Here is a 24,068-nt window from a genome sequence, read left to right as displayed (position 1 = left end):
AACACAAACGCCCCGAAGGCACCTGCAGTGCTCGATGGTTCATTTCCCTTCAAAAAGGTTCTCAAGCGTTCAGCAGCCTTTTAGCGACGTTTTGAGCGACCTGTGGTACTGGCAACACCACATCTTGCCTGCAAACTGTACGAGTTTAATGAGTGTCTAGAATTGGATGTGTTGTGCTGAGAAACACTACATGCTAGTAGTAACACCAGTAGCAGAAAACACCCTGCATGCCAGAAATGAAGGACAACACTCCAAATGTTAAAAAAAATTATATTGTTAAGTACAGTACAAAAAAGTTTCTTTGTATAATTGCAATGTAATCTGGATCAAACAGCAAGGAAATAACAAAAAATATAAAACCTGCTAAATCTTGCCAAAGTTTTCCTGCTAGCACCAAATACCACAAGATACAGATTATACAAAGTGTACAAATATTAATAAAAATACAATACACCAGGGCTGTGTGTGTTGTTTTACTCTTGAAGAGTTTTCCATTGTACAGGTGACAAAGCTAAAGCTGATCCCCTTCTGTTCATTTGAGAACAGACCTCCCCCTTCACTGGCCATGCTCTCAACTGTAAAGGGCTGGAAAGAGACAGTGATTTTTGTGCCACTCCCAATAGCAGCTGCTTTCCTATAGGTCAGGATCTTAAGTGGGATCAGACTGCCTCCCTCTCAGGCTCTTCCAAGTTTCAGGCTCACTGGGAGTAGTCATGTATGCATGCTCTGGTTTGAGGCTTGGTTTGATAACTTGTTGTCTGAGAACCTTCTGCCTCTTCCTCTGACTGAGAAAACTCAAGCCTGCACTGAGAAAAGCTGTGTAAGAGACAGGCTACAGGTGGGGAATACATGATAAAGAGGAATAGGGGAGAAGAACCCTCCTGCGCATCTGAGGATTTAATTGAAATGGGATTTGGGGCTCTGCCACAATGAAGGACAGCTCATTTTCAATTGCCCCGAAAAAACAGAGGCTAGACTTCAGATTGGAAGAAAAGAATTGCTCTTCTCTCATTTAAAAACTTTTTTATGAGGCTGGAAAGACTAGAGTCAAATTTCATTTCACTTGATCTACTTATCTTCACAAGATAGCTTGTTTCTACAAATGCTTAAAACCTTCCTGATGTTTCTCCATAACATGGCAATCCTTACTGCCATGGCAACCCTTACTGCTATGCATACAGCTGACTCCTGCATCAAGTAGGGTGAGGCAAACTTGATTAATTTTTTCCCCACACTGCTGGTGGAGGGAGGGGGTTTTGCTTTTAAATTATGCATATATACATGTACACACACACAGAGAAATATACAGGATAAATAAAATCTGTTACAGATACTGGCAAAAGTTAAATACACATGATATGAACACCACATACACATACGTACAAACACACAAAAGCCTATATGAGAATCAAGCGCTTTCCTGTGGCTCCTCTTCTAGAGGAGCAGAAAACCAAACACCAAATCTGTGCCTGGAAGGAAGGGGAATCGGTCCAAGCAACCCACACGTGCCTTACTCAGCCATAACTGCTTTAAACTGGTCATTAGTCACTGCCTCACAGCAGCACCATGGCTCTTTCAATACTGCTGGTGAAAGGCATGGGGGATGAGCAGTCTCAGAAACCAGAGTTGTCTGTTCACTGAACGGTGCAAGATGGGCTGAAGCAATTCAAGTTTTTCCTCATCTGCTTCCACACTCCTTTTCATCAAACCAGGCTGACCATGCCCTTGGGAAATCAGCAGGAGGTTCACTCTCTCAAGCTGCTTGAGATACCGTGCTAATGATGACTTGGGTGCAAGTCCACAAGAAGAGATTAAATTTGTTGTCATCTTCCACTTTACTTCAAACATCAGCTACCCGACCAGCCAGCTGAGGCTGGCAACTTTCAGTTACTACTAACTGAAGGGGGGGTTAGAAGAAGTGACCGAAAGGCAAAGCCCTCTGTAGCTTTGACCAGCTCTCCATCTTTCTCCTCAAGCAGATTTTAAACTGAAAACCTGTTAGAGATAGGGCTGGTGAAGAGTTTGGTTCCATTCCTTGGTTCAAAACATATCATCTCTACCTGCCCATAGAATATCAGAATAATTTAGGTTGGAAGGGTTATCAGGAAGTCATCTGGACCACCTCCCTGCTTAAGGAAAGTCCAACTAGAGCAGGCTGCTCATTCAGTTGTTGAGTATCATCAGCAGCCTCTCCTGGCCACCTGTTTCAATGATCTGTTTTCATGGTGATGTTTTTTTTCTTTTCATCAAGAAGTCCATTCTCTGGCTGCTTCCCCCATTGAAGGATCTGAATTTAAGGCAAGTATCTCAAAAGCTTTCTGAGTGCTTCATACAAAATACTTTCAGACGGGAGGACATTCCACTCACAAACACAAAAGGGTTTGCTCAGCTTAACTTCACAACTTTTCATAAAAGAGAAGTCAAATAGTTATAATCCTATGTATATGCCATGAAGATATAAAACTTTAAAACCCTACACACGGAGCCTTTCAGGAGTGCCGGTGTAGTGCATATGTACAGAAGTCAGTTACGCAGAGGTTAAGTACATCCCAGGATCCTTTCCCATCAAAGTCCAGGCATGATGTAGGCGATGTTGTCTAGTGTGTTTGACTGGGAAAAGAAATTCAGTGTTTTTTTACTGCCAGATAGTGGCTCAAAATCCTTAAAAAATGACACAGACAAGGGTATTAAGGGTATCACCTGGTTTACAAGTCATCTGCCTAGTCCTCGCCACCGCCATTAGGCTTATTTTTACATCACTGCCAATGTAAGTTAACTAAACGTAAAGGCAGCCTCAGTATCTCTAAGCACCTGGAAACAATGGAAATGCTTGAGGCTTTCCTCACATGACCCCCTCCTTACAAACCCCATACTTGATCTCTGAATTTGAAACAAGCCACACTGATTATATCACATCAAGCACAGGAAAGACTAGTGATAAAGGACTTGAGCAAAGGGGTCAAAGTTGTAGCATATAAAAAAATTACTTGACTTTACACTCGCAAGAGAGAAACCCTTAAATACACACACTAGTAGAGTGTCAGATGGGAAAAATAAGTACTCTCCACTTTTCCTTGCAAAATGTAATGTAATTTTGAGAGCAAGAGTCCTTCTTGTGCGCATCAGAAAACAAGACCCAGCAGTACATTATCTGTATGTTCTTCAAGTTCAGCATTTCAGTAAGCATAAGCCTGTTGCTGAATGGCTGAAGGAGGCCTTAGGAATATCATGTTTTATTGATGAAGACAGGGGAGCTGGATCTGCACCAGTTACGGCTCCAGAATTTAACAATGCCACCTACTGACTGCAAAGGTAAATTGCATTCTGCATGCAACACAACCACTGCCAGTTTGATCCATACCTTCATCACCACCGTTATGTATCTGATGGTAAAAATCAGAGTAGCTTAGTTACCATAAAGTCGAAATACCACTTTTCAGAAGTGGTAAGTGCCTTAATCCACCTAAAGCACCACTGCTCCTTATAACAGTAAGTTGATCATCCAATATAAGCACCATTAGTCATGTGTTGTCATTGCACTCAATGCACTTGGCAAGCAGGAAGGAAAAAAAGGGTAAGATGTTTTTCCAAGGATTAGTATGGGAACACCCCACTGACTCAGCTTTTGTGCAGACCTGCCAGTTTGTGGGAGATCACAGCCTAAGCTGTCAAGTTTCTTGTTAATAGGGTGTTCTCAGAATGAATCAATGTTTGGGCTGTCCTATTATAACATGTGAATTCATATCCCATTTCTGTTGTTCTCTCTGCCGGATTTGTTTTAATCTCTTTTGTAGGCTATTTATTTATTTATATGTTTGTTTAGGCTACTTAGCTGCTTTATTTGTGTCTCATGTTAGAGATACGGCTCCTGATTACACTGCCACCTTAAACTATGTCCACAGGTCTCAATATTAAGTGTAAAGTGGAAAAGAACTTGTAGTTATGCAGTTCCTTAAGATAAGAGACTGTTTTTCTTTCCTTGGAGAAAGTTACAGCCACGTGTAAAAGGCCCTACTCAATCACATTAGGAATCCTGAGGTCACAAGCTGTTTTTTCTGCTATTAAAAGAAAAACAGATTGTGTGCTACAGTGCAGCTAGAAGGTGCTTTTTATTTTTACAGATAATTAGAACTTTCAAAAATACTAGTGTATGTACAGGTCTTTTTACTTGATTCAGATAGATTGATTCACTCACTACAACAGGACCTGCATGCACTGCAAACAGTGCTACAACTATTAGGTCAGTTGCCACTGGGAGAAGAAAAACTTGCAAGCTTATTGTACAGCAGTTACATCTAAAAGAATGTGAAGAAATATTCCTCTATAAAAAGTGTACTGCACTGGAATTATAACTACATCATAAAACTGATGCACAGAAAAGCTCTAAGCTAGACTCTACTGAAATCAACAGTGGCAGAATGGAAATAACCACAGGGAACTCACCAAAACGTGCTTAGGGCAGCCATTCAACTCAGGTAGTTGTGTGGTCAGACATGCCAGTGGGCCCAAAGCACAGATGATTGAATCTAGAAGTACTGACAAACTTCCTGAAACAGCCACCATGCCCTGGAAGTAACAAAGGAAAAAAAAAGGTAGGGATGAGTAGTGAAAATTAAGATTCTTTCACAGCTGTATTGATTCTCATGCAGATGCAGTATTTTCACTCTCAAGCTTCAGTCCACTTTCATTACTTAAACAGTAACAAAACTATGCCGTGTGCTTCACAGAGAGTTGCGGGTTCCAAAAAAAAAGTAAGAATTCAGTAGACAGCATACTGGTGTAGGAAAAAAAACAGGGAACAACAGAAACTAAACTTTCAAGTAAAGTAAAATAACAATCCAACCCCCCCAGTCCTGTATGTAGGTTGCACAAGATCACTGTGACATTGCTGGTTACGGACTCACTTCTGTTTCCTGCAGTCTGTGTCCAATGAGGCTCAGAGATTCACCCAGCAACTGTAAGTGTGCAGCTACATCAATAGGATCTGTCTCAGGGACTTTGGCTGGTGAGGAAGACACCACCACGGTACTGGTGGGAGATTTCTTATGGGGGGAAATCACTCCTGTTGGAGAAGCTGGAAACACACAAATTAAAATGTCATATTCCCTATTTCGTTCTTCTATTTACAAGCCAGTCTACTTAGCAACACTCAAATCTCAAAGGCACAAGATGCTTACATTGCTCTGTGAACCTGGCCCTGTGGTCTCTGGAGTCAAAAACTTTCCTTTTATGTATGAAAAGCATCAACCTCAGCTGAATGAAATTTGGGAGACTTGGTTTGGAATATTTGGTAAACAGATACCAAATCAAACGACTCCTTTTCCTCTTGCAGCAAGCTAATCCCACTAGAACTTCCCTGCTGCCTCTTCTTGGTTTACATTTCAACCCCTAGATTACTAAACCAAATACCCTTCTACAAATTAACACACAGAAATGTATTTTTTTAAGATGCTGACATCATTACCATTCTCACAGAAACATTGTTTTTGAGCAGTATGATCAGTTACATGTCAAGACTTGTGAGAAAGCAGGCAGACATGTGAAGCAGGAAAGGATCTTTGTTCCTTATTTCACAGGAAGCCCAATCTTCCCTGTCCAAGAAAGACCAGCAGAGTAAATAATAGTACAACTACCTTTTATTTTTGGTGCACCATCTGAAGAAGATGAGGCCTTCCTCTTCACAGTGGTGGCCTCTGCTTTATTCTGCTTGTGTTGGAGATACTGAGCTTTCTGTTTCCAGATCTGTGGTTACCATGGTATGCAAAGAGAGATTAATAACATTAGGTAAATCTGTTACCTGATGCCAGGACCTGGAGGCTGAATGATGTAATTGGTGAAGCAGTATCATAAGAACATGGATGCTGTTATGATTGCAAGGGCAAGGCTTCCATACTTTCAGGACACAGGCAGCATTTTTAAAAGTATGGTGGCAATGCTGCTGGCATGTGCTGACCTAAGCACCTAGCTTACAGAAATAATTTACAAAAACATCTCACACACTCACCAGTTTATCCTTCTCAGGTAGCTGCTTCCACACTTCTGCCAGTTTTTTACTTAGCTCTCCAAAGTCTGTCAGGAAGAAAGACAAAAAATGCTTAAAACAAATGAAATCATAGAATCATAGTGAGAACATAGGAAGTTTACTGGCCAATGAATACACATTTAGGAAGTAACTGACTTCACAACTAGAACTGTCCTGAAAATAACTGCCAGTATGCATTCCCATTACTGGTTGTTTGGGTTTTTTTCTAGAGCTGGCATCAGGAATAGCAACTCATACATATATATATAGGAAAGATATACAAATACCTGAAGGGTGGAGGTCAGGTGGATGGGGCTGGGCTCTTTTCAGTGGTGGCTAGTGATGGGACAAGGGGCAATGGGTACAAACTTGCAATACCAGAGGTTTCACTTTAACTTGAGGAAAAGCTCTGAGTGATGAAGCACTGGAAACAGGCTACCCAGAAAGGTCATGGAGTCTCTTTCTCTGGAGACTTTCGACACATGCTTGGACATGTTCCTATGCAACCTAAACTAGGCATACCTACATTAGCAGGGGGGTTGGACTAGATGGTCTCCAAAGGTTCCCTTCCAAGCCCTGTCTTTCTGTGATTCTGTGGAAGTGACACAATTGAGGTAACTCTAAGTAAGAGCAAGTTAGCAATTTCTCCATCCAGATTCACAGCTTGGTTAAAATACAATGAAAACAAATAATGCCTGTCCCCTTTCCCAGCTCTTATTGAAAGAAAATTGGCAGATTCTTTGCAGTCTGTCAAAATTAGTAAGTTGAAACATGAATGATGTGTTGTGCTAATTAATCTGACTGGTGTATAAAACAAGAGAAGGCTAGATTATTGCCTCACCTATTCCAGGGTGTTCAGACACAATAGTTGTACGATATTCCTTGCAGAACACTTGATAGGCAGACATGTTTTTCTTCTTTGGCTAGGCAGAAGATGAAAAGGAAACAAAGGTTTTTAATTGTGACATCTACTGAAACTTACTAAGAATATGGTGTTTGTTGAAGACTTACAGATGTGCTGCCTACATCAGGAACCTGAAGAAGCAATGGGTTTAGATTTCTGGCTGAATTTAGTATTTATGAAAGCACAGGAACCTGCCAGAATGAGTCTTGCAACAACTCTATCAATGCATTTCACTCCAAAGTTACAACAACCTGCTATTCTGAATCCAGAATCAACATACAGCTTTGTTTAAAGAGCTCATTTTAAAAACTTAAAATAATAAAAAAGGTACCTCTCATACTATTCACAGTACCTAATATAGTTCTGCCAAAACAATTTAGTCCTTATCATAATATTTTTTGTCCATTCCTTACATCCTTACAAAACACTTCAGACTGGAAGGAAAAGAAAGTGTGAGTAGTAAGACACTTGACAGCAGTGGCAGAAGCAGTTGCTGAGCTATGATCAGAAAAACACAACAGAATAATGGCAGAAAAAACTTGAGCTACAACTGCCCATTTCCTGACATAAAGCATCTTTTGTATATCTGAACATACATAAACTGCTTTCCCCCATTTATATAGAATAGAATAGAATAGAATAGACCAGGTTGGAAGAGACCTTCAAGATCATCGCGTCCAACCTATCATCCAACACCACCTAATCAACTAACCCATGCAACCAAGCACCCTGCCAAGTCTCCTCCTGAACACCTCCAGTGATGGCGATTCCACCACCTCCCCAGGGCAGCCCATTCCAGTGGGCAGTCACTTTCTCTGTGTAAAACTTCCTCCTGACCTCCAGCCTGAACCTCCCCTGGCACAGCCTGAGACTGTGTCCTCTTGTTCTGGTGCTGGCTGCCTGGGAGAAGAGACCAACCTCTGTCTGTCTACAACCCCCCTTCAGGTAGTTGTAGACAGCAATAAGGTCACCCCTGAGTCTCCTCCTCTCCAGGCTAAGCAGCCCCAGCTCCCTCAGCCTCTCCTCATAGAGCTTGTGTTCCAAACCCCTCACCAACTTTGTTGCCCTTCTCTGGACACGCTCCAGCAAGTCAACATCCTTCCTAAACTGAGGGGCCCAGAACTGGACACAGTACTCGAGGTGTGGCCTAGCCAGTGCAGTGTACAGGGGCAGAATGACCTCCCTGCTCCTGCTGGCCACACTGTTCTTGATGTAGGCCAGGATCCATTGGCCCTCCTGGCTGCCTGGGCACACTAAAGGCTCATGTTCAGCCTACCATCAACCAGCATCCCCAGGTCCCTCTCTGCCTGGCTGCTCTCCAGCCACTCTGACCCTAGCCTGTAGCACTGCATGGGGTTGTTGTGGCCGATGTGCAGAACCTGGCACTTGGATGTGTTAAATCTCATGCCGTTGGATTCTGCCCATCTGTCCAGCCTGTCGAGGTCCCTCTGCAGAGCCTCTCTACCCTCCTTACATGGATACAGTTCTATCACATGTAAACTCATTCATATGCTAGTTACCATTTCTTCTACTCATATTTGTATATATTAATCAGGCAAAACTGAATTTGTGAGTACAGGAGAAAATTGTGAATGTGGTAGTCTATAAGAATTAGGTTTTGTTTTAATACAGGAGTCAATGGCTAAATACTTGTAATTTTTCAGGCTACAGCTTGCTCCCTTTTTACAGGAACTGTGACAATAGACTAGATTGTTAATTGAAAAGCCTGAAAATATTGAGAAACAATTACCATAGAAAATGATGCACCTGTTTTTGGTACATAACCTGCATCAGGCAATTTAAGTATAACCTTTTCAAACCTCTCTTGGCCAAAGACTGCCTATGCCACAAAAGCAGAATGATGTATATTCCTTCTGTTACAAACAGAAATCACAAGGACTGACATACTTTTCCAAACATGACTCACTCAAGCCATCAATCCTATTAGTTATCCCTCTGTTTCAATTTAACATGCCTTTGTAATGAATGGTCTAATTCACCATTACCCATCACCCATTTCCATTTTCCCTCCATCTTTTCCTTACTTTTTCTCTTTCTCTTTCCTTTTCTCTTTCCTTTTCTTTTTCTCTTTCTCTTTCTTTTTCCTTTTCTCTTTCCTTTTCCTTTTCTCTTTCCTTCTCTTTTTCTCTTTCCTTCTCTTTTTCTCTTTCCTTTTCTTTTTCCTTTTCTCTTTCCTTTTCTTTTTCTCTTTCTTTTTCCTTTTCTCTTTCCTTTTCCTTTTCCCATTTCTCAGCTTTGTCCTTCTCCTTGTCTTCCTTTTTCCTCCTCTTTTCACCTTGACCATCTGAATGAAAAACAGCAGGAGGAGCTGGAGGAAGAACATAGGGGGTACTGGATGGAGGTGGTGGTGACACTGTTACTTCTGCTACTGCCACAGGACCATGTCCAGAACTCCTTTTAGATTTAGAGTGCTTCTTCTCTCTATGTTTCTCCTTGTCTTTTTTTTTCTTACTTTTCTTTGACTTCTTCTTCTTCTTGATTTCCCGGTAGGAGTCATCTATCACTAGCTCTCCAGCCTCTAACTCCCCACCAGAAGACGACCCAGACTCTGGTGGTGCCTCCATACCCGAAACCTCATACTCGCTCCCATGGCCCTCTGAAAAAAGGGAAGTGTCAGCACCAAAACTCTCAGAAGGTGGATGCGAGTCTGAAGGTGATTTGTGCTTCTTCCGGGATGACTTCAGGAAGCTCTGCAGTTCATGACCTAGCAGGACAGGGCCTTGCTCATCTCGAGCTGATTTCTTTGAAGATTTCTTTGCAGCTGATGGTGCTGAAGAGTAGGAGAAAGAATCATCATCTGCACTACTTTTGTCTTTTGGTGACAGGATGAGCTTCATCTTCAAGCCATCAGGTTCCCGGAGAGTAAGGGTCTCTGTGTTCACATAGAGAGGTTTCATTTTCTTAGATTTGTGGAAGCTGCTATCATCCACTGAGTGCTCTCCACTGCTGCTACTCAGCTTCTTCTTGTGGTGCTCCTTTTTGCTTTCAGAGTGACCAGAGGAGGAGTAAGACGATTTTTCAGAGGTCTTCTTTGAAGACTTTGAGCTTGTGGCCAAAGGTGTGGTGATAGCCTTGAGTAAATCCATGGTTGTATCAGCTGAGGATGGGCTAGAAACTGCTTTTTTCTTCTTCTTTGATGGTAGATCCAAAGGCGAAACACCTGAAATAGATCAAGAGAAGGGTACATTCAAGATGATTCCCTTGAAGACAGTGAAGTGGAAATCCTGCATTACTTATGATTACAGCAAACAGGCTTCCATTCAGGCTTAAACAGATCACAGACACGTGTAGCCAGCTGCATTCAAGAGCTGCATTGCCCAAACTAAGTCAGTTTAAGACTGGAAGAAAGAGTAGGAAAGATCATTATGTTTTGTCAAACTCTGTATTGTATTGTGAAATAACATATTTTGATGAAAATGTATCTTACTGAGACTGAAATTACAACTTGAGTGCAAGGATCTCATGCCATTTTTAGCTAAGGTGAGATGAAATACAAGCCTTTTCATTCTGAAAAGAGACTTTGATGAAATTTCCTCTTGGCTTTCTCATTTCACTGGGAAAAAATAAATCTTAAACCTCTTAAGCTTTTATGAATGAATTGTCATTTTCTGGCCATCTTATTAATGGCAAGAATAATGTTTCTGTATTTAAACTGAACCCAAACCCACTCCCACCCTCTCCCCCCTTCTATTTCTATAAAATCAGAGAAAGTAATTCTATCAGCAAATGGAATTACAATTTGCAACCTGGTAAAGAAAATAAAAGAAATGCAAATGCCAAAAGGGAAGGCCTGAGTTAGAAAACTACAACTTATCCATGATTAAGGGTTGGAAGGTCTTCACTCACAACAAAAGCAACTTGTTAAACTATACTCTAAAAATATAATTCCCTAATCTGCTGTCTGGTGCTGATCAGAACAAGGTTTTCTGTTACTTGTCCTAAGGTTGATTGCTCTCCTCCCATAAAGTGCTTACCACAAAGCCTGATGACACTGGTTTAATAGCATCCTGTCCTCAAAGTTAGCCCCTTCCCCTGCTCACCTCTGTGGCAGAACTCATCGGAGGAGTGCTTTCTCTTCTTTTTGTGAGGCTCTGACCCCAGACAAAGCTCAGTGTCCTAGAGTAAGAAGAAAAAACTTGCTGACACACATGAGATGCACACGGACTACTGACATAGGTAACAATTTATAGGAGATATCAAGTTATTTGTACTACTGTAGCATCAAGTAATCCTAGGTATGAACCAGGATCATTATTCTAGGTGCCAAACAGACTCTCTCTCCAGGAGCCCACAGTGAAGATTTAAGATAAGAGACAAAAAGCACGGTACAGATACGTGAGAAAATACGAGAAGTGGTATTAGTCAGGATTGGTTTCAGCACATCAGCCACCTAGCCAGCATCAAGCTTTCTGCAGGCATTATTGCAGCAGAATAGGGCTATATGGAAATTCAAAGACAGATCTCTGTAGGGAGCTTCCCAAAAGTGAGAGGAGCAATGCACAAGAAAGAACAAGACAAATCACATTTTATAGCGTTAGAAAGAATAGCCAGGAAAGCCAGCAATTGAAGATCAGCTGATGAGTGATAATAGACAGGCATCTACCTCTTAATAAAGCTAAGAAATAACTAAGCATGCATAGGCTGTCAAGCCTTGAAATGAAGGTGAGCAGTTCACATTTAATGTGCTGAAAAAGATAAAAGAAGTGAAAGGAGGTCAGAGAGGTGACAATTAAAATGATGGGTCAAAAAGTTGTCCTTAACATGTCATGTCACCCAATTATTATTTGTCTCTTGATCAATTTATGGTCTGAAACTGAAGGTCCTCTACAGAATTCCATCTGCATCACAGAAGTTTTTAATTTTAAACTAGAACTTCTTTTCCAGATAAAAAAAAATTACAATAGTCATCTCTGAGCTAACAGCAAAAAATTTAGCTCAGAGAAGAAAGTTTTGAAGAAATTTAAGTTGCCACTTTGTGATTTTAGAGTTGAGGCCCCAAAGAGGTGAATAGGGCGAGTTCATACCTCTCAAGAGCTATCATTTGAGGCTGTCTGCAGAATCAGGAAGACAACAGTGCATCAGTTAACATTATATCCATCCTTTGCTGGCTATTCATACAACCATAAATTCTAAAAACTTTTTGAGTGTATGTGTGAAGAGTTATTTTTGCTATATTTTGACTTGTAAGATTCTACACCAAGACTAGGACAGCTTCCTACTATCCTATTTTCTGGTTTCAGTTCTATTTTGGATGAACCCCCTCCTTTTCCACAGGAAAGTTACTGGACACAATAGCTGCTCTTGCTGTCTTCTACTTGCATACCTGCATGAGAAAGAACAAGAAACTCATCCATCCCCTTCCATAACTAACTTTACACATATCTTCACATCTTCAACCTTTTCTCTGGGGCTTCCTGACCTGAGTTGCTATCTCATCTTCCTCTTGCAGCAGTTCCTTGTAAGAGCGTTTTTTCTCCCGCTGTATCCTGCCAGTTGCCAGCCCCACGTCATCAACACCTCGGTCACTCTCTAGGAACTCTTTAAGAATTATGTGAAATGGGAAAAGGAAGAAATTAAATACCCCATTAAGGAATGACAGACGTGGACAGTGCATAAAATAAGGTAACAGCAGATGAAAGCAGAGTGATGCACAAAACTCAACAAGCACAAGAGGCCCAAAAATAACAATCTGTGCTATGACGGCAGGGATGTGGCTCAGTACTCTAACGCAGTTAACACAATCACTCAAGATTTCATTTTCAACCCTTGTATGTTTCTTTCTAAAGACAACTGGACCTAGAAATGTTACCATAACTGAACACATCCTTATCCTAGTCTCCCGCTCCATTGACCTGGCAGGGAGAAGAAAGGCTGCAGTGGCAGTTTCCAGTCAGGGTGTTTGTCTAGGAAATAACACCCATTTTTATGAAGTTCAAATCCTAGTACTTTACACCTGGAACTCAAGGGCTTGGGATCCTCTGGCAACTTGGCCAGGTTAAATTTACAGGCTCCATGGCATACTAGCTTCCTTTCCCATTCTGACTGCACGGCCTGGCAAGGGCTGCAGAGTACCATTTTGGAGGGCTTTTTTGGTGGCAACTTCCTCTGAGATTACGAAGCAGTCGTACCTTCTTTCTTCTTGGAGTCATCATAAGCCATGGTCGTCCTGCAGGAGCCTGAGAATGTGTTGCCACGTCTGGGCTCCTTCCCCCGTTCCCATCTACAGGAAAAGGTCTAAGAAACAGAGAATGAAAATAACCCTCCCACAAAAAAGAATCACTATGTAAAATGGGAAACTTCCTCTGAACCAAGGGAAGATTCTCTGGAACACAGTGGGAAAGGAAAGAAGTCTACCTTCTGATTGGTTCAGGCTCACTCTTCAGGCTTGACAATATATTTTTTAAACTCAATTGTGGGTGGGTGGTTGTCCTATTGTTTTAAAGGTACAAAAGGCCATCTCTTCCTTGTAAAATCACTAGAAGTCATTTGTTTACATAATTAGAAAGATGGTGAGAAGACAGCCAAGTTTGATTTTGATAGCACACAAAACTGCACTGGAACTTGTGTCAAAGCCATTTTCTGTCAGGAGCCGCTCAGCAAAGAGTTGGATATTTAAGAGAGGTTTCAAACCCTTGAATCTCAGATGAATGGAAATGAGGAACCAGTCAGAAATCACTGTACTACAAAAGAATTCTTTCCAATGTTTTTAACTAACGGATTGTACATTTTGTAATGAAGGTGTGTCCTTCTGATCTGCTTCCTAACACTACCACTGCAGCCATTCTGAATGCCAGCCTGGGAGAGGGGATGGAAAAAAGCCCTCTTTTTCCCTAGGCCTTCCACAGCAACCCACCCTCTGTCAGCTCCAGGTTTTCAGGTCTCATCTAACTGAATCATTCTGTTGCACAGTTGCTGGCAGAGAGCAGGATAACACCCTTATGAAATAGCTGAACTCTGGTTCTCTCTGAGTAAATGGCTTTAGGTCTTCAGTCAACGACCAGCTTAATACAAAATCCATCTTCTGCTCTTAAGCAATTAAACCAATTGCACCTAACTGAATTTGTGTGTTACAGTGTATCTGCATGCATAAGCATTCAACCACAAAGACCATGCTGCTTGCTCGGTCTAGTTGCCACACTGAAGCTGTATTTGAAAACCTCGACAGCAGGCAACTTGTGCTTGTACATCCCTGCATGCAGCTGAATTTTTTAAGTAACTACCTGAGGCTGCTACTACATAGTATATTCATTTTACAGTGGTTACTTAAAACAATCAAGTCCCAACTAGATCAAGCTTGCAGGTATGCATGAGATGTTTCTGTTTAAACTCATATGAATACACATTATTTCTTCAGTTCGGGAGTCCATCTGCTACAAATGTTTCAAGTCAGTATGGCGACACCACAGTGTCTGTAGCAAGAACAGCTATTTGTGGGCAGAACTTATGTACACACGCAGGAACACTGCATATGTATATGCACAAGAGCCCTGCACATTGCAAAGAGCACTGAGCACTGCCCTCTTGCCTTTGTGGACTCACAACCTTGAGCCAGATCCTCACTTGTCATAGGAACTTCAGTGGGAACATGCATGACACCGAAGTATTTTTCTCAAGAGGACAAGGGTCTAAGCTAGATACTGTTCAACAAAACTTAAGTCAGTTATTTATGAACAGGTGGCAGGGAGAAACTAGGACTTGTTTATAGTTAGATGTGTACCTACTTACTCTTTCTAAATATCATCTGCTTGTCAGGTATAAAGGTTGGTACATAATGCTCAAAGGGTCTTATAATATAGCATTCCAGCCCTGCAAATACAAAACATATCCTTAACTAGTCTTGCTCTGTAAATCACAGTTAGGTTTCCCTGCTTCAAATTCTTTGGTTTCAGCAGTAATTGCACGTTCAGTGCAGAGGCTCTCTTCACGTCTTCTGTTCCTTAATGCACACGCTTGCGGGATCAACACCAACCACTGCTCATCTGCAGCCCCCTGGACTTCAGTGACCTCCGCACTTCGGTCCCCCACGGGAGGCTGCGCACCCAACTGGCAAGAGACCGCGGCGAGTGGAAGCGGAGGGCGGCGGCAGCGGGCTCCCTCACCCCATTTCCCGCCAGCACTCCCTGCGACCTGTAGAAGCCGCCACGGCAGGCGGGCTTCGCCAGGAATCCCGAGTGCGGCCGAGAGGGCAAACGTCGCCGCCGGCCCTTCCGCCCACACGGAGCCGGGCCCGTCCCGCGCCCCCCGGGGCACCCCACGGTCCAGCTCCACGCATGCGCGCCAACACCCTCAGGGGCAAGCCCAGCTGCCGCTTGCGCCTGTCCCGCCGCCTCCACCTGAAGCGGGCTCTGTCGTCCCGCTCCCGTCTGCGCGCCCTCTCACCCGAGCCGGCTCCGGCCTCACTGCAGCCCGCGGCTCCGTCCCTGCAGCAGGCCCGAGCGTGCCCCGACGGCAGGGCCGCTCAGGGACGACAAGGCCTGCCGGGCCGCAGGTGCCGGGCCTCAGCCGCAGGGTGAGGAGGCGGTGCAGTCACCTCACTCTGCACTGCCGCTTCCCGCCGCGCCGCCACCGCCCGCGGCCGCCATCTTGGAAAGGGAGACAAGGGACACACGCCCGGCGCCGGAGCTAGGGACAGCTAGCCGAGCGCCGAGCACGTCCAACGTGGCACCCGTGCGGCGGATGAGAAGGCGGGCTGTGGGATTGCCGAGCGTATCGATGTCGGGGCGGGGAGCTCCAATCCCCAAGGTGTGAGCGGAGCTGCGGATGCTGCCACCCTGCAGAGGGCGGCTGCAGCTTGGGTCGGTAGCCGCCGCTCATTTGCCCTTCCCTGCCTAGGCCCTACAGCGAGTGGGATTCGAAATAACCATGTGCCTCGCCTGTCCAGCGGGCTGACCCCGGGCCCTGGCCTGTGGTCTTCTCGCCCGCTCGGTGCCCCGTTGGTGCGAACGGACGGGCCCAGGGCTGGGGTCAGAGTGAGGGAAGCGCTGCTGCTCGCACTGGGGTTTGGGTCACCCGCCGCGCCCCCAAGCACCCCGGCTGCTGTATGACCCCTCAGAGGTGTGGGACTGGCTCTGTCCAGGGCCGCCTGGTGTGGACGACGAGCCTGTGCCCACCTGTCCTCAGCACAACCTACTCTGTGTGTGTGCGCCATGCTGTGCTTTTGTGGCACAGTTCTCCTATCTCGTCATCTCTTGAGAGCTGCCGGGGCTTGCAAGCGTGGGTTAGTTGTCTGCTTGTGCCTGCCACAGTGGCTCAATGGGAAAGAGTGAAATGCTGTTACTTAGCGCTTACAGAGACAGCACTTTAGTGAGATGGGTTATGTATGCACATGAACCGGCACATCTGCAAGCTCGTGATTGCCTGGGCCACTGAGGGGAGGCACTGCACTGGCGGGAGGGTAAGGACCAGCAGGGGCGGACGTAAGCGCGTCGGAACAGCACATACAGGGCTACTGCCTCATGCCATCCTCACGCCGTTTCCAATCGGCTGTCCAAAGGTGGCAGGCAAGAGAAAGGCAAATCACCGCCAGAATCTTCTAAGGGGCTCATTTGTTACTGCAAGGGATTCAAGACAGGTTAAAAAAGCACAAGAAGAATCTTAGTCAGACAAGACAAGTCTTTTCCCCACCAGGTTAGCCTTTCTTCAACTCTGAGCACATAGAAAGTCCTTGTTCAGCAAACCCCATTTTAGTGTTACCTTAAATCTTGCAATCTCCACTCATACAGGAGGTTCTTATTTAGATGTTGGCAGATACTCACATGACTCTTTGTCAGAGGCTGCTCACAATTACATGCTGTCTGTAGACTACGTTTCCCAGCCGTGCCTGAGGTTGAACCTGACCCATCACAGACAGCCTGGTTCCCCAGTGCTCACAGATGTGCCTCTGTTTCTGCTGATGCTTCTGTTCTAACAAATACATAACAATTATTTGTTGTAGGACAGAAGCCTATGTGTGCTGTGTCAATGTATAGTTTGATCCAAAACGAGGTGTGCAGCCTCTATGTACAGATCAATGTCTGCAAGTGCAGCATTAACACCATCAGAGTGAAAACCCACCTGCTCTTAGGCTGAACAGGAGGCCAGAGTTGAACCCCCCAAGACCTGCTCTTTATGTCCAATTATTGATCATGTTTCTGGAGGTCTCAGTGATGGACCCATAAGGCATCCAGCAACGCACAGTACAGGGAAAACATGGCTTCTGTCACCAGGATTTTCCAGTCCTCAGCATTCTTACTCATCTTACAGAGTGTGTGGAAACATCAGTTAGCTTTTGGAGCACTTGGCGTACAGATTAGGTGGAGGCAGAAGGGGAAAAGAATTCTAGCTCCCCTGCAGTTTAATGTTTTCAGTGGTTGATAGGTATTAGATTGTGACAGCGATTATTTGTGGAGGAGAGGGAGCGAATTTGCAGGTGAATTTGCAAAAATCAGCATCCAGCAGAATACTTGCACATAAAGCCACAGAAGCACCAATCACTCAGACCTCCCCTGGTGAGATCTATCCATGCTCCCGTTCTCCCACAGAACAATCATAATTATGGTAATAGTAATTGTAAGAGTAACAACAACATGTAGTCCCTCCTACAGCACTTTTCGTCAGTGCAGAAATGCTTGGGAAAACTAACTTCAGTCATTCTCATTCTTCAGAATTAATAAAGGCAACCAGCCAGCGCAAAACACAGACATTTATTAGGTGCTTTTGAACAGCTTAGCCTTTCCCTTTTCTAGAAAATCCAGGGATTCCTTTAGAGTGTACACCTAGATTATACAGGTCAGGTGGGGAAAATGTCAGCATGCTGACAGCAAATTAAAGAGAGGTACAACCCTTTCAAATCCTTATTACCTGACAGAATTGTTTCTTTGTACTTTTGAATATAAGAGGTTGTAGTGAGGGAATCAGAAAATCAAACAGCCCCCATTGTTTTTAAGACCTGAAGTGCAGTTTCTGTCAGTCTCAGACTGTTGTGAGAATATTGCTTATTCCTTTTGTTCAGAGCACTTTGCACTCTTTTGCCTACATGGCAGGGAGAGAAACTGCAAAAAAAGTGCATGGTATGTTCCCTCAGGTGTCTTCTTGGCAGTGAGATGCATATTGTATGAAATGCTCTTGCCAGCACAGAACATTTTAGGACATGTGTATACTTAGGCTTAATGCAAAAGTAGTTATGTGCTAAGTAAGGGTTTACCACCCATGAAGCCACCTAGTATGGTCTTGTTTTCCCCACATTATATTCACCATCCATTCTTGTCTACCATTTTCCTCTGCAAGCTTCTAGATTTAATGGCTCTCTTTTTGTTCCATTGTTTTTTAGTACTTAGTGCAGTGGAGTCTCAAGTGCAATGAGCATGAGAGGAATGAATAGTAACATGAGCATGAGCCTACAACCAAGCTTAACTACAGAATTAAGCACAGCACTTGGAGCTCTATGAACAATTACCAATTCTCTCTGTCATAATTTCCAACTAATCAATCTCTTTTCACTCCTGCCCCATTTCACCATATTTGGCATTAATTGGAAAGGGCACCTATCCTGATCCCCACCTATCCAAGAAAAGCCTGCTGTGTTTTGCACAGACAGTACTACAATCTCTGGGGTCCCGTCCAACCTAGGCCATTCTATGGTTCTACTCTTCCATGTGCATACTACAACACTTGTCTGTTGTTAAAAAGGAAGCACATTTTGTTACATTTGGATGTGTTCTATGTAAGATAATTATATTTTAAAGGGCTTATGGCAATGAATACAGAGGAGGTGACCACAATGTTGCAGGGGACTTTAGGTGGAATGGACATTGCATGCCAATTACCTCAGCCATATAATTTCCTTAGTCTTATTTCTGTCCTATTGGAATATATGGACTTGCTTCTGTAGAGAAGCAAAACTTCGGAAGATTTGTTGTGTGCATTGTTTCAGTGTTGGGAATTTACTTAAATTACTTCCCATTTGTCTTAGTTTTTATTTTTTTTTCCCCAGGATGCATGAATTTTCTTGCATCTTCACCTGGGAATACAGTAATTAATGAAGCCACAAAGGGATGTGCATTCATTTGTAATGTCAATGAAACAGCCTCGGTGTTCCCCAGAACCACAGCATCTGTCAAGGTGGGGACACACCTTCTTCCCCTGCTGCTTACTCTGCACCCTCTACATGTACATGCTGAGAGAGGTATTCAGTATTCCTAAGGTTGGAAGAGACCTCAAAGATCATCGAGTCCAACCTGTCACCACAGACCTCTTGACTAGAGTAGGGAGGACACTACTGCCCACTGCAGGCTTGAACTCATGACCTTCCCATTAAGGGTCTGATGTGAGATGAGAGGACTGTCCTGTGGCAATGCACCCAAACCACCTCCTCCCCTCCCCATTGACTCGGGATGGGGGTGAATATCAGAAAATGTGGGAAGAAGGGTAAGGAGGAAGGCACCTCCCCCACCAGCTGACACCTGGGCCCCTTCCCCCAGATCACGTCAGGGGCAGACCCCCCCTGGCACAAGTTTGGACAATACAGAACCTGATGCTGATCAGCTTCTTGCCCTTTTTTGGCATGTGGAATACGATCTGTGGCATTTGGGACACAGGATGTTTGGGCCATGAGCTGATATAAAATGGGTTTGCTAGAGAGGCTTTTCCTGTGATTCTCTTCCTGGCACGTGTGGACCACACATCACAGTCCAGAAGGATTCCTCAAGAAACAGAGACACTAAGAGGACGACTCACAACTGGAACTAGTGTTGGGAGTATATTTGGAACCTGCCTAAGTCTCTGGGGTATACCTTCTCTTGCTAGTAGGGGCAATATCCTGCTCTGGGGTTCTATCATTTTGCAAATCCTGACCTTTAACCATTTGTACCTGTCTGTTCCTGTGCTCTGGGAGCTATTGTGCAACCGAGCAACCAACCTGTAAACAATGTTTTCTAAATGTGTGATGTTACGTGGGTTGCCAGGTTTCTAAATTAATAAAATCATTTATATTTTTACTCATTACCTGCCTGCACCCCTTGATTTGTAACATGTCCTCACCCATCTGGTGAGGATAGAGTACCATGTGTTACAGCAGGATTAGTGGGGTCCAGAGAAGGAAAGTGTGCTCCTGGTTGTGGTTAGACAAAGGCAGAGCACTGAGGCAATATGCATAAAGTCTAAATGCAGAATGTCAGCATTTGCCTCTTTTCACTGCCTTTGATATCCTCCCCCTCACCACCTGCCAGGGAAGCAGAATTGGTTAAATCTGTGTTTTACAGAGCTACACAAAGCTTATGCTTTCAGAGTTCAACTCTTCCCTCCATGCATACTCCCCAAGGACCTTGCTGACTTCTGCTGGCCATAGTTCCTCACACCCCTGCTCCCATGAAACATCAAGCATTCAGTCCTATCTATATTTGTGGTTTGCATTTTCCTTTTTGCCTTGGGTTTGGTAATTTATTTCATTTCCTCTTCTCACACCTTGACTCTGTCTATTACAGCCTTCTTCTGCACTGGCCAGACTGACCTGGTCCTCTCTTTTTAAACAGTGCCATGGCCCTTCAACTGTATGAAAAAAAATCCTCTAACTCTGGGCTGCTTCATGTCTGCAGTTCCCTGTTTATGACAGAACCACTGCTTCAGCATCTGTCCTGCACGGGGTAGCCGTAATGATTATATTCCAGTCATGTAGATGGTTCATGGTTGTTTCTGTGGGCCAACCCTGCATATTGTTTCTGCTTCTGGATACAGACGTTGTAGCTGGAAATCAGAACTTCTGGCAAGAGAAGAAGACTTCGCTGTTCCCTGAACAGGTGCAAAATGGCAGTGGAGTTTGCAGAGGCTGGCAACAGTACTGCCTGCAAAAGCTTCGGGATGCCAGCTGGGCTCATGCCATACTCATGGCTATTGTGTTTCTTGATCTATGGACCTGCTGCAAAAATATGGGCAACATGTGGGAAGGGCTTCCATCTCCTAAATTTTGGAGGCATGGTAAAGACAATAAGAAGGTGCACTGCTGTTGGCACCAGGTGAGGAATTACAAAAGGTACCTTGTACACTCATGTGCATTGCAGGGTGGTATGTACTGGGAGAATCTGATGGTGTTGTAGGACATTTTGTATGTTGCAGTGACTTACACAGCAAATAATTTACAGTGCTTTCAGGGTCATGCTGCTAGACTAAATGATCTGGGTCATTGAGACCTGTTCCCTGCTCTTGCAGGCCCACTGATATTCACTCTTTGTTGTAAACTGATCAGTCTTTAACTTCAAAGCAATCAGGTCTCAGTCCTCTACCACACTCACTGTGGGACTGTTCTAGAATGTCTCTCCTCTGGTAGTTAGAGACTGTTGCCTGATTACTAGCCTAAATGTATTCATGGTTAGCTTGCATCCCCATGTTCCCGTGCCAACATTTTCTTTTAACTAATATAATTATTGTGCCTTGTTGCTGTTTTTGCTCTGATGTATTTATAGAGAACTGTCATACCTACTCTCAGTTCTCATTTGGCTAGGCTAAACGAGGATTGCTCTCTCTAGTTCCCTTCTAGCTGGTGGCCTCCTCCTTCCTCTTCCCCATGCTGGCAGCCTTGCTCTGCGCTTGCTCATATTGAATTCTTCCCTGAAGCTGGGTGACTGGTAATTGCTCAGTTTGCACAGAGGACTCACCAAGGTCTTACACAGTGACTCTAATACTTCCCTCTCTCTAGAGGAATTTTATTTATTTTTTTTTTGTGAGGATAGAAGAGTTGACCATTTTCTTAAAACCAGAAAGAGTCAGTCTGCATTATAATTTCCCCTGTGAGTCATAGGAGGATATGGAAAACAAGGAACATATACAGATTGATCACAGCCTTTTGGGGACCAGGACAGAGCCTGCTCAGCTCTAGTTTTACTCTGTGATTGCAGCACATGTAATGTGGAGGAGGACTGTTGTTTCAGGTCAGTAGCACTCTGCAATACTGCCATGCTGGGTGGGCCACCACCATCATGCTGGAGACTTTGGGGTGCCAATCATGTAAAGCCTGGAGCTGACCTTCATCTTGCTTTCTTTCTCCAACATGCCCTAGATACTGCAGGGCTGCACCATCTTTCTCTCTTTTCCTCCCTACACCCATTTTTCTCCTGATAGTCAAGGTGCCAGTGGATGTTGAACATGCATCACATCTGTCTGAGATGATACAGGATTTATATTTAGGTGAGTACCAGTTTTAACTGTCTTAAATAAAAAATAATTCTATATTATAGCATTTGCAAATAGGATACAGGATGAAATTGCAGAGCTAGGAACATGGGAGATGGTTAGACTATTGATTAGAGAGAGGATATTTATCCTGTTTTTTTTGGCTTAGGTGTGTAGGGACACATATCATGGTGGAAAGACCTTGGAGTGCTGAGTTTTTTTGGGAATCATCATTCAGAAGAAAATATACTACATGGAGTCATCTACACCCCTTTCCCTAGATGTGTAAAAGTAACTAGTCCTTGACCTTGGCGTAAGTATAGCCTATCAGGGATACAATGACTTTTTTTTGTGAGGTTGATCTACTGTTTGTTAACAAACTTGCTTAAAAAAGCCTCACCTCTCACTGTGCCACAAACTGAAATAAATATAGAGGGTACAAGAGAGCTGTCTAACTGGGAAGCCTGTAGTATGGACCTCAACTGATCTAATGCTGGGAAAGATGTAGGAATGAAAAGCCCCTCTAAAATATAATTTATCTATACTTTGCACCAAGAAGACAAAGGAATCATAAAGCTGAGCTTAAATTTTTTGTGTGAAGACAGTATTGCTCTGAAGCATAAGTGAAAACTTGCAGTGAGAGTATTTTTGGTGCCATCCACATGAGAAACCTACAGAAGAAGTTGAGGTACTCTGAGATGAATCAGAATGGAAGCTGCATCAGCTCATAGCTCACTGCAACCATGCAACAGTATCTGAATTTTCTTCTCCTCTTTCTATATAATATCCAGATGGAATGTGGGGGTTTTCAGTAGTATCTAGGGATGCTGAAGCTGTGACAATCTGAGAAGCAGTTTTGACCAGCCTCCCAGTGATCCTCAAATCCTCACCATGTACCCAGGCTGTGTATTGGTCAGTTGTACACTGTATAGAGAAGGATAGATTGTTCTTCCAGGAAGTGCTGGTCACGAATAAGACACACAGGTCTGTGTGCCCTACATTTATTTTGGTGAGACACCCGGGGAGGAATGGATGGTTTGCAGTTAAGGTTTCAGACTGGGGGAGTCACAAAGAAGGAAAAAAACAACCCTGTTGTTCATTTTTATGAGGGATACAACACTTAGTGTACTTATGTAGAGAGAAGTAGAGAGATTGTATCAGTGTATATCTCAGTCATAACTCATTTCTCTTTTTTAACAGTACCAGCCTGGTAAGGTTATTGAGTATTTGTGCTGTACTTGAAGCACTGGAAGAATGGGATGCTTTATGGTCTTAAATTCAATTCACGGTTAAATGTCTCAGGTAATGGAAGCTTTTACCACATCACTTGAGAGACCATTGTATTGTCTGCTAGATTTCATAAGCAAGGAGTTTTCTTTTTTATTTAGTTGAGCTGCTTACTTTTTCTGAAGAAATAAATGACCAAATAAAAAGCAAATCTGAAAACCTCCCCCACTGAGTCTATTTCAGTTGTTGCTGTTTTCTTCACATTTTCCTCCTTGAAATGCATTAGTTTCCAGTTGAGGGAACCTGAAGAAAAGATGATTATTACCAAGAAATTTGCAAATTAGCACAACTCAACACACCCCCACAGCAGTGCTTTATTAAAATGAGTGAGGCTGGGCAAAAGCCTCTTTATATTTATTTGGATCTTTCTATATTTGGATTTAGCAATCCTATTACCCAGCTGAAATTTAGGACTCGTTAGATACATTTGTCCTGGAAATAGCACTGGTAAATTATAAACCCTGATAGGTGGGAGGATGAAAACAGCATCTAAGATCAAACAAGGGGAAAAGCAACAGACATTCTTCCTTTTCTCTTAAGTGCATTTGCATGTTTTCAGCACATTCAGCAAATGAATAGTTTCTGTGGATGGGTGAAATAAGTGGTTAAGCAGAAGCAAAATGCACCAAGTGTGGGATGTGGGATATTGCAGTGCTATTATACAAATGGATCCTATGCGTAGTATCATAGTAT

General features: G+C 43.5%; 1 protein-coding gene and 1 long non-coding RNA gene across 7 annotated transcripts; one reads left to right on the top strand and one right to left on the bottom strand.

The window, feature by feature from the left end:
• Positions 1-256: 256 nt before the first annotated feature.
• On the bottom strand, positions 257-15,460 carry HMGXB4 (HMG-box containing 4). 6 transcript variants are annotated; one of them, XM_068142341.1, is made up of 11 exons: positions 15,327-15,414; positions 14,673-14,753; positions 12,367-12,485; positions 10,988-11,063; positions 8,972-10,107; positions 6,864-6,945; positions 6,005-6,069; positions 5,634-5,742; positions 4,905-5,074; positions 4,444-4,566; positions 257-2,610 (listed from the first exon to the last, which is right to left on the bottom strand). In XM_068142341.1, exons 2-11 carry the CDS (start codon positions 14,686-14,688, stop codon positions 2,566-2,568), a joined length of 1,941 nt encoding a protein of 646 aa, XP_067998442.1. In that variant the 5' UTR covers positions 14,689-14,753; positions 15,327-15,414; the 3' UTR covers positions 257-2,565. The 6 variants fall into 6 exon arrangements, with proteins under 6 accessions (XP_067998442.1, XP_067998441.1, XP_067998443.1 ...); XM_068142340.1 differs by lacking the exon at positions 15,327-15,414 and adding an exon at positions 13,076-13,181 and having other exon boundaries at positions 14,673-14,997; XM_068142342.1 differs by lacking the exon at positions 15,327-15,414 and having other exon boundaries at positions 14,673-14,994.
• A 6,110-nt stretch (positions 15,461-21,570) lies between these two features.
• LOC137443032 (uncharacterized) lies at positions 21,571-23,538 on the top strand. Its single transcript, XR_010987810.1, has 4 exons — positions 21,571-21,847; positions 21,976-22,103; positions 22,258-22,401; positions 23,289-23,538. It is a non-coding gene; the product is annotated as an uncharacterized lncRNA (long non-coding RNA).
• The last annotated feature ends 530 nt before the right edge of the window (positions 23,539-24,068 follow it).

This window comes from Melanerpes formicivorus, unplaced genomic scaffold, assembly GCF_026170545.1.
Source record: "Melanerpes formicivorus ecotype bairdi unplaced genomic scaffold, bMelFor1.0.p_v2 SCAF_8, whole genome shotgun sequence".
Taxonomy (NCBI): Eukaryota; Metazoa; Chordata; class Aves; order Piciformes; family Picidae; genus Melanerpes; species Melanerpes formicivorus.
This window is presented reverse-complemented; position numbering and strand designations above follow the sequence as displayed.

Bases quoted from the DNA above. Each gene is read 5' to 3' on its own strand.
- HMGXB4 (XM_068142340.1), bottom strand. From the start codon at position 13,106: ATGGCTTATGATGACTCCAAGAAGAAAGAAG. The intron at 5,743-6,004 runs GTGAGTGTGTGA...TGGTAACCACAG, and splicing joins TACCTGAGAAGGATAAACTG to ATCTGGAAACAGAAAGCTCA. The intron at 5,075-5,633 runs GTAGTTGTACTA...GTGTGTTTCCAG, and splicing joins TGGTGCACCAAAAATAAAAG to CTTCTCCAACAGGAGTGATT.